This window comes from Brassica napus, chromosome A3, assembly GCF_020379485.1.
Source record: "Brassica napus cultivar Da-Ae chromosome A3, Da-Ae, whole genome shotgun sequence".
Classification (NCBI taxonomy): domain Eukaryota; kingdom Viridiplantae; phylum Streptophyta; class Magnoliopsida; order Brassicales; family Brassicaceae; genus Brassica; species Brassica napus.
In genome coordinates this window covers 1,873,569-1,886,679 of record NC_063436.1, presented here as the reverse complement: position 1 = coordinate 1,886,679, position 13,111 = coordinate 1,873,569, and the positions used below count along the sequence as shown (strand labels likewise).

General features: G+C 40.2%; 2 protein-coding genes and 1 long non-coding RNA gene across 3 annotated transcripts; all 3 read right to left on the bottom strand.

Moving 5' to 3' along the window:
- Positions 1 to 2,583: 2,583 nt before the first annotated feature.
- On the bottom strand, positions 2,584 to 4,246 carry LOC125593240. The gene is made up of 2 exons (XR_007329176.1): positions 4,096 to 4,246; positions 2,584 to 3,883 (listed from the first exon to the last, which is right to left on the bottom strand). It is a non-coding gene; the product is annotated as an uncharacterized LOC125593240 (long non-coding RNA).
- Positions 4,247 to 8,338: 4,092 nt separating this feature from the next.
- Positions 8,339 to 9,703, bottom strand: LOC125591190 (serine/arginine repetitive matrix protein 1-like). Its single transcript, XM_048764858.1, has one exon. It carries the CDS (start codon positions 9,701 to 9,703, stop codon positions 8,339 to 8,341), a length of 1,365 nt encoding a protein of 454 aa, XP_048620815.1.
- Positions 9,704 to 10,457: 754 nt separating this feature from the next.
- Positions 10,458 to 11,457, bottom strand: LOC106430064 (putative protein TPRXL). The gene has a single exon (XM_013870843.3). The coding sequence runs from the start codon at positions 11,370 to 11,372 to the stop codon at positions 10,704 to 10,706; it is 669 nt and encodes a 222-aa protein (XP_013726297.1). The 5' UTR covers positions 11,373 to 11,457; the 3' UTR covers positions 10,458 to 10,703.
- Positions 11,458 to 13,111: the final 1,654 nt, after the last annotated feature.

Here is a 13,111-nt window from a genome sequence, read left to right as displayed (position 1 = left end):
AGCCTTGGAGCCCTTTTGAGATGGATACAAAATTACAAAGCTTCCCTGATCTAGCTCCGTCTTACTCAAAGCACGTTAGAAACTCTCCTTCTAACATCACCCGTGTCAATGTCATTATCACTCTCCCTATTTTATCCTTCCACAAAAAACAGACTAACCACATTAGATTTTACAGACTCATATATAAATCATGTTTAGTTTACCATGAAGAGGATCTTATATCATACACGTATCTTGATATAATGATTGTATAAAAGAGAATATGATTAGTATCTTCATCTAAGAAATCTATACCACTAGGCCGTAAATTGTTTTTGTCTTCTACATGGGCCTGCCCAGTTGTTAAACCATAGTCCAATTTCTGACTTATTCTTTCCTTTTGTTCCCAATGATTGTGATTAACACATCACAACCCCCAAAAAACGAGAAATGGTTGAATTTGGATCCTATAAACTCGATAATTGTAATTTAAACAAAAAAAAATACTTCGAAATGTAAAGATCGATGTTGTTATCAAAAGCCTGGGATAGAACATTTAACAATCTCATCTCTTTTCTGACTTTTTTTTTAAACTACTTGCATTCCAACTTTAAAAGGTTACTCTCCATGAATGGAGTCTTCATGAATGGAGATCTCTTTTCTGACTTTTAAACCTGACCTCGGCAGTTAATAATTACACTTCTTTGTTCCTCAGTTTCTTTTTTTTCCAACGGGGTCTAATCTCACACTAAACTTCAGTTGACTTTGAATATTGCGTCTCCTATAGTCCTATTTCATTTTTTCTTCTCGGGTATGTGAACGTGATTTGCGTAAATTTGCGTCCGGATCGAATTTAGAAAATTCATAGTACACCTTCTTTATAGTGAATGGTTGTAGATTATCTAGGAATATGAAGAGACATGGAGATAACAAAAGGTATCTTGTTTGTGTGGATGGAAAGATTTCAATTATCAAGAAGAGAGAAACTCACAAAAAGAATGTGAACGAGGGTCTCTTTTCTGAAGAAGCCAAAGTTAAATTGTGCCATAGCCTTGAAAAGTAAAAGTTATATAATCTCTTTGTGGTTTCTCATAGTCACATGTAGTGTCTGTGGATTGGCTCTTTCTCAACCTAAACTTAAAGAGTTGTTTACTCATCTTCATGAAAGTATGTGGCTGTGGGTCATAGTCATCACTCATTTCTCGTTTCCCCACCTCAACTGCTGTCTAATTGGTAATCAATTTTTTAACGAATAGTTTCTTATTCGTTTTAGTTACAAAAACATTTAAGGGATACTGTTTGATTAATAACTTCTACTAACATTTAAGGTATTTTGAGAATGATTACTGACTATATTCAGACTATCAGCAGTCATGAAAAAGGTACTTGCTTAGCGGAACAAAACAGGAAAGAACAGAACACACGAGCCTTGCCTCTTGTATTTAATAGTCATAACTATCGAAACGGTTGCATACAACACATTAATCATATTGAAGACCGTCATGTGTTTCTCTTATTTTAAAATTTTGCTAAATATAGCTAGATGTCAAAACTGGAATTAGGTATTCAAGAACGATTTTTTTTTTTGAATATTTAGGTCTCCTCGATCATTGAACTGCCGTTGTTGACCGTTCTTCACATTTATTTTTGGAATGTGAATAAACAATAGTACTAATATCAACTTAGAATTCATCAAGACTAAGATCGTTGCTAAGAAAAGATGAATCATACAAAAATAGAAGCTTGCAGATTATGATTGTGTGATACAAATATTAGTTACGAAACTTGTGATATCGGTCTGAGTCTTTTAAATAATTCAAATATATGAAATGACTTGATGTGCAATAATCATTCTGTCTTGTTTTGTTGTCATCCTAACATATATTAGCGAATATAAAACTCAAAATTTTTAGATATGGGCTTGACACCAAAATTCTCTATTAACTTGCTTGTTGCGCCATCTGATTTCTTTAGAGAATAAAATTCAAAAGAGAAGGTTTTCGAATTCAACAAACACAAGCTAAAAGGAAAAGGACCACAAATAAGGTGTATCTCGGAGGAAAATATGTATATTATATAGTCATTAAATGTAGTATATTCCATAGTCATCTGCTTTTGTTAAAAGTCGGTTTGACCTGAAAACATAACCCCACAAACGTGTCAGAAGAACAAGATAGCCAAAAACGGGTGATTAGAGCGTCGAACATTTGAGAACACACACCTTAGTATGATTGATATTGGTTATTAACAAAACGTCCTGCATATATAATCTAATATGAAAGAGAGCTAGTAAACTTTTTGTGTAACCACGTTAAAACTTCAAGTTTTATTTCTGAAATGTTTTTTACATTTTAACCAAAAAAAAGATTTAGAAAAGGCGCAATTATTATGAAAATGATCAAGTGGCCTCCTTTTTTTTACAAATTTCAAAAGTCGAAGACAATGAGAAACAAAAGAGAAAGAATATTTAAGTTGGAGAAAAAGAAAAAAAAAAGGAGTATCAAGAGTTGTTTGTAAACTCACGCTTTGGACACAAGCAACCCCATCTTCAAGTCTTTTTCAGAAAGTTCCAATCCTCCACGCAAAATACACTCATTTTCGTCATTTTCTGACTCGAAAACACCAAATGAGTGTAACCATTTCAATTAATTTACTAACAACATTTTCAGTTAAACACAATTAAATATCACTTTTATTTATTCTGAAAGAGTCCTCTTTAGAAACCATTAAAAATTGAGCACGTCTTCGTGGGAGTCACGAGATTGAACGTCAGAAGCACCGCTCTACCAGCCATCAAGATGGTGTATTGCTTAGTAGGACCGATACGTATCTTGCAGATCTATTTAATTATGGGATGAGCTTTACGTAAGAAAAAAAAAATCGTCAAAAGATTGCATCTGGAAGATGAAATCTTAGTTGCGCCATCTTAAAACTGTATCTCCTCTAACTGAAGATGCTTCCATACTTTATTTCTGTTTTCACATCACAATAAGTTTGGTTCCACTTTCCACCTTACCTAAGTAATAATATATCGCTTTCACGTTTAGATATTTTCATTCTTTCTTTGTCATGATAAACAATATATCTCTTTATATGTTTTTTGCAACCTAATAATGGTATTATGCAAATAGTCGACCGACTTCTTATAGTGTCACTAAACTTATTATGAAAAATATATCAATATATAACTACAAAAGAGATATATCTACTAGTTTAAGTATACTAATTATTAAACAAAATGATGGTGGCATGTACTCTTCCAGGTAAAGAAGACGTGTATCCAACATCTTCATTCCACTCTTTCCTCTTTATAAATTGAACTATCCTTTATTTCACCCTTTATTCATATTATTCTTTTTCTTTTAGGTACAATTTATGGCAATGCACCTCTTAGAAGATTTATAAAACTACTTGTAATATATATAGTCGGCTTATCTATCATGATGTCAGTGTGATTTTTGAATATATATGAAATTCATTTATTCAACTACCATTCTCAAAATAAAATAGAATAAAAAAACTTCTCATCTAACAAATTTATCAAGATTTTTAAATTTGACTTGTTCATAAATTACAAATGAACGTGGAGTCGTAACTAAACATGTAAATAAAGACAAAGAAGATCCCACGTACGACATTAAACCGTATTGGCAGTCGAATAAATCGGCCCCGAGCTTTCTTCCCATTTTGGAGCTGAAAAATAGAATCACTTCATGAAAATTGAAAAACTACCGTTTTGTATCGACTGTAACAAAATCAGATCATCTAGTCACCACCAAAGCGTGGTCTAGAATAGCAGTAAATGCGTCCCAAAGAACATAAAACACATCACTATCTCTTGTTCTCATGTGCTGAACAACCACTTAATTATAGTAAGAGTCAAATTAAGCCACTTCCACCTGACCTGATACAACCAATAAAAGAAAAAAAATGTGACATTCAGAATAGAGTTTTGCAATAAGATACAGATAGGTCTGTGTGTGTGAGTAACAGAACCCAAACTTGACAATTTAGTATCTTAACAGAAGTCTATATGTTTGATGCTAAAACAAGAACTGACTGAAGATAAACTGGTCTATCTAACCCGAGGGGATCCTTTCCTCTTTCCATTTTTACCTCTTGTTTTCAAATATTCCAGCTTTATCTGTTCAGGCATCATGAATTGAATGGTTCCCGATTTCTCATTATATTATGTATTTTCCATCTACTCCTGTAAATGTAAATATGTTGGATCGTTTTCTATTGGTCAGTTAGCTAACCAAACTACCCTTCCTTCTCTTTTTTTTTTTGAGCAACAAGATTATCATTAATTGAAAGCGGTTAGTTGAGTGCATTAAGAGCCACCTCAACCACCCTCGAAGAAACATCGTTCAGGGCCAATTTGGCTAAACTATCCGCTTCTGAATTCCTCTCTCGAGGTATCCAGGCGAAGGTTACAGAATCAAATTTTGCGACAAAAGCTAAAATATCAGAAATCACTCCATGGAGCTCTGAAACAGAGTATCCAGAGGCGAGAGCTTTGATGAGTTGTGCCGAATCAGATTCGACTCTGATTGTCTGCAGTGTCATGCCGGAGCAAAGAGCCATCGCCTCGCGCATCGCCATGCCTTCTGCCAGTAGAGGTGAGGAGACGAAGGAAATCCCCTTCTTGAATCTTTGAATCCCGTCCTGCGTGAAGATAGCCCAACCTAGACCCGCTGCATCCTGCTGGCGATCCCATGCCGCGTCAGTTCTTAGCACCACCGCGCTCGAGCTCTCCGTTGGGGCCTGAAGCCCCTTTACCCTTACATCAGAAACTTCAGCCTTACTGGTGTTGACGCACCATTCTCGGGCTAACCTAATGGCCAAAGACAGAGTTTCTTCAGGGGACGTTGAGTGACCCTCAAAGACAAACTTGTTCCTTGCTTTCCATAGCAGCCATAAGATCCATAGAGCCAGCGAACCAGACGTAATTCCGGCGGGAGGGAGACATTGGGCATTACAAAGTGTGGACCAGCTCGATTCTAATTCTATGATTCCTCTAACATCCATTTCTGTCACAAAAGGAGCAAGAAGCCAGACCTGTTGTGCAAAACGACAATGGAATAAGAGATGAAGTATAGATTCTGAACACCCACATCGTTTACACGTTGGGTCAGCTGCAATGTGTCTCTCTATGAGTCTCTCTCCCACTGGGAGGGCACCTTTGAAAAGCTTCCACGCAAAGAGTTTAACTTTTGGCGCACACGGTAAGTTCCACACATCTTTTTTCCAGTTCACTGCCCCTGCAGCTTGACCACCCAAGGGGTTAAACTCATTTTCCACTGCTGCATAATAACCTGATTTTGTTGTGTAGTCCCCGGATTTAGTGCCTAGCCACACCAACTTATCAGGAGCCCCCGTGATACTTGGCTTCAGCCGCAAGATATCCCTCTCAAACTCAGGTAGAATTCGCTGAATTTCCTCCCTGTCCCAATCCATGGTTTCAGTTATCAGTAGGTCCGCTACCCTTAGCTCGACCGTAGCTTCTCCTGCAGGTCCCATTGGTCTTTTTTGTTCTGATAGGGACAACCAAGCATCATCCCAAATGTTGATTGAGCGTCCATCTCCAACCACCCAGCCCAGTTTTTTCACCAGCAAGTCTCTGCCTCTGAGCACACTGCGCCAACCATGAGAGGTAGAGGAAGTCTCTCCTACAGTTAGGAAGTTATTCTCCAAGCAGTACTTTCCTGTCAGTACCCGACTCAGAAGGCTATCCGGATTTTGTACCAACCGCCAGCTTGTTTTGGCTAGAAGGGCAATGTTGAAATTTTGGAAGTCGCGAAAGCCTAGTCCCCCAATCGCTTTTGGCTTGGCCATATTATCCCATGAAACCCATGCCAATTTCTTGGCGCTCTCATTGCTATCCCACCAGAAGCGGGTGACCGCAGATTGCATTTTCTTGCACAGAGCTACCGGAAGAAGAAAGCTCGACATAGGGTAAGAGGGAACCGCAGAAAGCACGCTCTGTATCATAACTAGTTTGCCCGCAGCCGATAGATGCTTGGTAGACCAGCCTCTAGCTTTTTGTTTGATACGATCAACCACTGAGGCAAATAAATCTCTTTTTCTCCTACCAAAATGTTCCGGTAAGCCCAAGTATTTTCCAACTCCCCCTCCTTTGTGATCTGGAGCTCAGTTTTCACCATCAGTTTCAGAGAGGCCGGCGTTTTGCGCGAGAAAGAAATGGCTGACTTATCCTTGTTGATGGATTGTCCCGATGCATTTTCATATTGACTCACTATGGAGTGCAGTGCAGTGCAGTTCTCCTTATTAGCTTGGAGAAAAAACATGGTGTCGTCCGCGAAGAAGAGGTGGCTAATCTGGGGACTTCCACGCGCAACTCTCAAGCCCTGGATCAGGCCCTCTTGTTGCGCCCTGTTACATAATCCCGACAATACCTCGCTACACATAATAAATATGTAGGGAGAGAGGGGATCGCCTTGGCGAATTCCTCTAGTCGGTACTACCTTCCCTCTAGGCAAGCCGTTAATGAGGAAGGAGTATGTAACAGTCGAAATACACTGCATAATGCATCGGAGAAACTCCTGGTGGAATCCCAACCTTTGGAGTACCAGTGAGATAAATTCCCACTCGAGCCGGTCATAAGCTTTGCTCATATCGGTTTTGACCGCCATTGCACACCTCTGCTCTGCTTTAGACGTTTTGAGGTAATGGAGAACTTCATGTGTTATAAGCACATTGTCGACAATAGCTCGTCCCGGCACGAACGCTGACTGGTTTTCCGAAATTAATTTCTCCATGAGAGGCTGCAATCTGCGAGTGATCAGCTTCGAGTAAATCTTGTAATAGACATTACAAAGAGCGATGGGCCGGTAATCTGACACTTTCTGTGGGCTGGAGATCTTCGGGATTAGCCGGATATGCGTGTCGTTTAAGTTCGGGGGCAAAGCCGCACCCATGACGAAAGCCCGCACCTCCTTGACCACATCCGGTCCTATATCCTCCCAATGCGTATGGAAAAAACCCGCCGAGAAGCCGTCGGGTCCTGGCGCTTTTTCTGCATTGATAGAAAGGACAGCCTCTTTTATCTCGTCCGCAGATGGGATGGCGGTAAGGGTGGCATTATCTGCCTCGGTAACAATCGGGTGGAGAGCTTTCCTCACTGTTTCCTCCCTTTCGCCCGGCGCAGATGTGAAAAGCTTCTCGAAATACGTCCCAATGACCTGAATAATCTCCGTCTCCTTATTAACCATCTGCCCATCTTCACGCTCCAAAACAGAGAAAGCATTAACGCGTCGCCTCGTCTTTGTGATCGCATGGAAGTAGCCCGAGTTGCGATCCCCTAGTTTGAGCCAAAGTAACCTACTCCTTTGCCTCCAAAACTCCTCTTCCGCATTATAGGCCTTGTTCAGTTCAGAAGAGATGCTCTGGATGAGGCTTGTGTCATTAACCGGACTGGAGAGAGCAGAGTTAAGCTCCTGTTTCTTTTGCTCTATAAGTTTTTTACTGTTACGCTGCTGCTTTCTGTTCCATTCAGAGATAACACTCCGTGTCGTCGAGAGCTTTTCGCAGACCGGAGCGTCGCGAGCCTCTTTCCAGGTTTCGGAGATCAATCTCTTGGCTTCATCGTTTTTGCAAAGTCGTCGATCATACCGAAAGAGACCTTTACGCCTTCTGGCTCCCTTGTCAAAGAAAGAGAGGAGTGGTCTGTGATCTGAGCTGTTATCGAGTTCGAGATATTGACATCTAGCAGTTGGAAATTCTTCCGCCCAAAACGTGTTTGAGACTGCTCTGTCCAGTCTACACTTCACCAAATGATCTCCGCGTACACCTCTCCATGATAGTGTTTCACCTGAGTGCTGAAGGTCAAACAGGTCGCCTTCCGAGAAGAAAGTTCTCAAATCAGAAAAAGACCCTTCTGGTCTCACTATGCCTCCGTCCTTCTCACTATTCGACAATATGTCGTTAAAATCGCCCGTGACAAACCATGCAGCGTCTCTGTTCTGGGCAGTTACAAGGAGCTGGTCCCAAAGCTCATTTCTTATAGCTCTATCCGTACTAGCGTGCACAAAGGACGAATAAAATCTTTTTCCTTCAAATTCCACTAAGGTGTCAATTACATGAGCATTTGAGAATAACACACTGATCTTTACACCTTCTTTCCAAAATAAACCGAGGCCACCAGCGCCATGACCAGTAGGAGGTATCAAGAAATGGTGATCAAATCGTAGCTTCTCGAGTTTCTTTAGCACCACTTCATTGGGATTTTTTGACTCCATGATGAAGAGAATATCAGGCGCATACTTCTGTGATATCTCTTCGAGTCGACGAACTGTCCGGGGATTCCCCACCCCCTGACAGTTCCAGCTAGCTATGGCTAAGGAGCGGGGAGGGATGGAGTCCGAAAATCCATCCTCCTCCTTGAGATAGCCGGGATCATGTTGCAGATGGGCCGATTATCCGAGCTCGTGGTGGAAATCGCCTCTGCTCCGCCTCTGGAAGTTCCTCCTTTCGATTTTGTCTTAGCATTTGGCGCGGGCGATAATGGGGTCTTTCTCCTTGGAGGAGTTCCCTTGGCCTTAGTGACTCTGCGGTTCTTCGGAGCAGAGTTTGCTGGTGGTTTTGGCTTTCTACTTGCTTTACTCCCAGGGGGACGCCCCGGTTTACTTTTAGCACCACTAGCCAGAGCAGCTTCAGCTCTTCCATCTTCTATAGCTTGACTCGGTCCCAACCTTTGAGCAGCCGGGATTCTCTCATTGCTCCCTTCTTGAGGGTTATCAGTTCGGTTTGCTTGTGATCTTTCGGAGATCCTAGGGTTGTTGTGAGGACTAGGCCCTAGCCTCTGTGAGGCAGGTAATCTTTCCGGAGTGGGCGATACTTGGCCAGTCGGTTGATCCAGATTTGAATTGAGTGAATTTCGCACAATGCGCTCAGCATTTTCTTGCACCTCTCCCAACTCTTCAGCTCTTCTCACTCTTTCCTGTCGGGCTTCTCTTTCCGCCGGATCAGCACTCATAGTGTATTGGAGTATTGTATTTCTTACTTCTCCAAGAACTTCATTGACAGCTTCCAGAGGAAAGCTGTGTCGCTCAGGATCCTGGGGATTCCCCTTAACAGGAGCTTCATGGTTACTTTTTGCGACAGAAGAGCCATCATCCCTAACATCAGGACTTCTTCTTGAGACTTCTCTGTAGAAATTTTTACCAGGAGGAGCTTGCTTGGTGCGGTTCCTGTCCCAGTCTCTTCTTGAGTACGCTGACCTCTCATACTCGTGTCTTGATCTTTCAGAAGCTTGCGAAGATCGACGTTGATAGTTTCTCTCCTGCCAGCGTTGCGGTTGAGATTTGTTATTTCTATCAGACATCCTTTCACTAGACACCCTTTCCTTGTGTTTGAAGTCATTTCTCGGGTTCGAAGCAGAAAAATGAAAGACCTCATTTCTTGGTTCTCTCGCTTGTACCCTTTGTTCATGCTTGTTTGCAACGGAGGACGCCACACGGCCATGGCCAGCATCATGGTTATTCAAGTCGCTTGCTTGGGCTTGCTGCTGGTTAGCTTCTAGAGCCTTTCTTTCAGCTCTGGCGACTAGGCAGTCCTTGAGTTCATGATCCAGCTTGAGGCATTTGGTGCAATGTTTATCAAGTCTCTCATAGACTAAGGTGGTTGCGACCTCATCCCCATTGGGGAATTCCACAACTGAGTTTTTTATCAAAGGGAGCAGTCCATCCACATGAACTCGCATCCTCACAGTCAAGGGTGTGATCTCAGCTTTCTCATACCCTTCCTTCTCATTTCTCCTGATTTTTCATTTTTCTTTCAACTCCTTTCTGCTGGTCAGTTAGCTAACCAAACTACCCTCTCATTTCTCCTGATTTTTCATTGTTCTTTCAACTCCTTATGTAATTTTTTTTTGTCATCAATCATGTATTTCCACACTGTTATTTTCCCTATGCGTGTTTTTCAATTTTTATTTGTCCTGACGAGCCATTTCCTTGTCTTGGATGAGACATTTTTGTCACTTATTCGTTTTCTGTTTTCTTCGTCCATCATTCAATACCACCCGAAATTTCATGTCCCTGTTAGTTACATAGCTTAAACTTCACCGCCAAACGCAGCCTGCAAAAAAAACGAGAGACTAAAGCAAAATATAAATATAATTACGATAAGCTAAAATAAATAAGCAAAACTAGAAAGAAAAAAAACTAAATATAATGAACGAACATACCTCACACAACGAACAACGCATACCTGGAAACTTAACGGAAGAAACGACGACGGTCAACGAAGGCTACGAACGTTGACTTGACAGAACACGAGAAAACGGGAATCTGACAAACACTACAGACGCACCATGGATCTATAAAACCTCTCTTGTTTTAGGGAAGAAAAAAAAAAGCAGGTTTCAAAATTTTTAATCAGATTTTTTTAATTAAAAACCAGATTTGATTATAGCTTAGGTGCAATTTCGAGAGTCCGACATTTCTTTAAGAGAGAGAGACGCAAGAACAGTAAAATTAAGTATGTACAAATGCATTTCGCATCTTTCTACACCCAACAACAAAAAAAAAATATATGATGGTGAGTGCTTCTTTCGATCTTCGTTTTACAAAACTCGATTTCGAATTTGAAATTCTCTCCCACAATCGCCGCAGATCTCGCCCGATTCAGATCCTTCCTTCCCAGATCTGCAGCCCTATTAATTTATTAAAGAGAAGAACAAACCAGAAACCTAAAATATCATATCAATTACACTCGGTGGCGGCCTTCGACATGATCGATAGCCTACTGGGACGAGGCTGATAAGCAGCTCTCCTTCTCAGATGATGCGACGAAGGCCTTATCAAAGTCGTCAACGCTCTCCTCACCCACTCTCCCTCAACTCCACCGATCCTCACCAGCGAATTCGTCATCGCGGATCTCCGCATGTTCAAACTGTTCGTCGGATACGACGCCGTTCCTTGCCCGTGCGGATTCGCCACGTTTTTATGCAAACTGCATCGGAAGGATCCGGGATGCGTCGTCGGAGAGCACATACACCTCCTCGGGGAAGAGATCTTGCTAGGCTGAGGCTTCTTCGCGACGGAGATGGATCTGTTCGTCGTCGTCGGGGAGATGGATCTGGTGTCTAGCGAAAACGCAATCGGTTGCGGTTGTTTGTATAGATTCACGCGAGTCGGTGACGCGGAGCGGTGGTGGCTGTGGTGATGATTATCGTGACGGTTGCTGAAGAAAGCTGAGGAAGGAGATGAGAAGCTAGAGCTCGTAGAAGAAGCGAACGCTGAGGAAGACGACGACGACGGGATTGGATTAGAGTAAGCGCCGCAGAAACGGCCCGACGGCGATTGGGAACGGAGCACAGGGCCGTTAGACTTTGTACGAGACGACGTCGTCACCATTGTTTTTCTTTGCATATTGAAATTTTTTTTGATTTTTTTTTAAGAAGGTATCGGAGAGAAGCTGATTCGGCAAACCTAGCGAGTCTCCGGAACCAAATTTATAGCAGAACGTATCCAATGGCAGAAATGTAAATATTGCCAAAAAGTTTGACCTTTTTCGAGTTTTGGGTGATTCTCTGTCGGGTTAGTCAAACTTAACCATGGTTAGCAGTTATTATTTATTTATTTTTGCCTTTTTTTTCCTTTTTTCAACTTGGCGGTTTGGCCGTTTCGGAAAGAATCGGGTTCTTGATCCGACGGCTGAGAAGGACGACACGTGTGGGCAGTTAGAAAAGCTGCCACGTGTGATGATGACTGAGAGAGATGCCAGCTCGTACCTTTCCCGGAAAAGGTGCGGTATTACGTAACGCTCATTGCCTGTTGTTTTGCGCCCAAGAGCCCGGATTTACAATTCCTATGGTCTTTTATTGCTGTCGCGATCCGATGGTCATAAGACTCATAACTGCCGATTCAGAACATTAATTTTATTAATTCAACTAGATATTTCCCTGAAAAACAAAAATTTACGAGATGGACAATTACCTGTTTCCAACATATGTTAGTAAGACCAATTTAAGAAAAAGTCAAATATACAATTTTTTTATTTCTAACAAAGTCAAATATACAATTAAGTGTAAGAGTAATTTAAAGAGAAAAAGACTAGAATAACACTAAACCAAGTTTTTGTTCCCAAAGTAGCACTTAAGGCTCAAAGTCACAAAAATAGGTTTCATTAAAGAGGTAATGTACACTTATACCCCTAGGGTTAATTAATCCAAACCTTAGGGTTTAGAGTTAAGGGGTGGGGTTTTGGAATTAGAGTTTAAAATTTTATAAATAATAAATAATAAAATAAAAAATAAAAATTTTAAAAACAGTTTCAAAAAGTATTTTTAAATTATAAAAATAAAATCTGAAAAAAAAATAAAAAAAAATTTGAATTTTTTTTTTTTTTAAAAAATTATAAAATTTTCGAATCTGAAAACATATAATCTGAAACTATAAAAAAAATTTTTTATTTTTTTTATTTTTTTTATTTTTATTTTTTTTTATTTTATTTTGTTTATTTAATTTTAAACCAAGGGTATTATAGATATTTTACCCTTTAATGAATGTCATTTTGTGACTTTCTCCTTCTAGTGCTATTTTTGAGACATAAACTTCAAAAGGTGCTATTATTGACAATTGCCCTAATTTAAAAGTTCTATGAAATTTTAGTTTTTTGGTAAAACTTGGATATCAAACTTTTTAAACCACATTTTATTGATTTTATTTGTCGGGAAAAAAAATTTATTGATCTTATGTGTTGGTCTGAAACATGCAGTTGGTCTTCTTTGTTAGACCTAATCTCTTACCATCAAATATTAGTTAGTAGTTGCTAGTATCCAACAAAAATATAGAATCTTGTAAACATAAAAGTGTACCTATCAAGATACATCTATGATCCATCTAGCTGGTTCTATATATCACATGGTAGTTGGGATTTCTTTTCAATTTGGTTTTTAACTAATCGGCCAAGTGAGTCCGCAAGAACATATTTTGCTGGTAGAGAAAAAATCAACACCACAACTGAAGAAATGACTGATGGGAAGGCAAAGTGAGCAGTTTCAGTGGAGGAGAATCATGCAACTATGTTTTATATTTTAAAAACAATTTAAGCTGCTTTTGCTCATTGAAAAATAATTACATACTGTCTAATATTTTGATTGTTCGTG

Bases quoted from the DNA above. Each gene is read 5' to 3' on its own strand.
- LOC125591190 (XM_048764858.1), bottom strand. From the start codon at position 9,703: ATGCGAGTTCATGTGGATGGACTGCTCCCTTTGATAAAAAACTCAGTT.
- LOC106430064 (XM_013870843.3), bottom strand. From the start codon at position 11,372: ATGCAAAGAAAAACAATGGTGACGACGTCGTCTCGTACAAAGTCTAAC.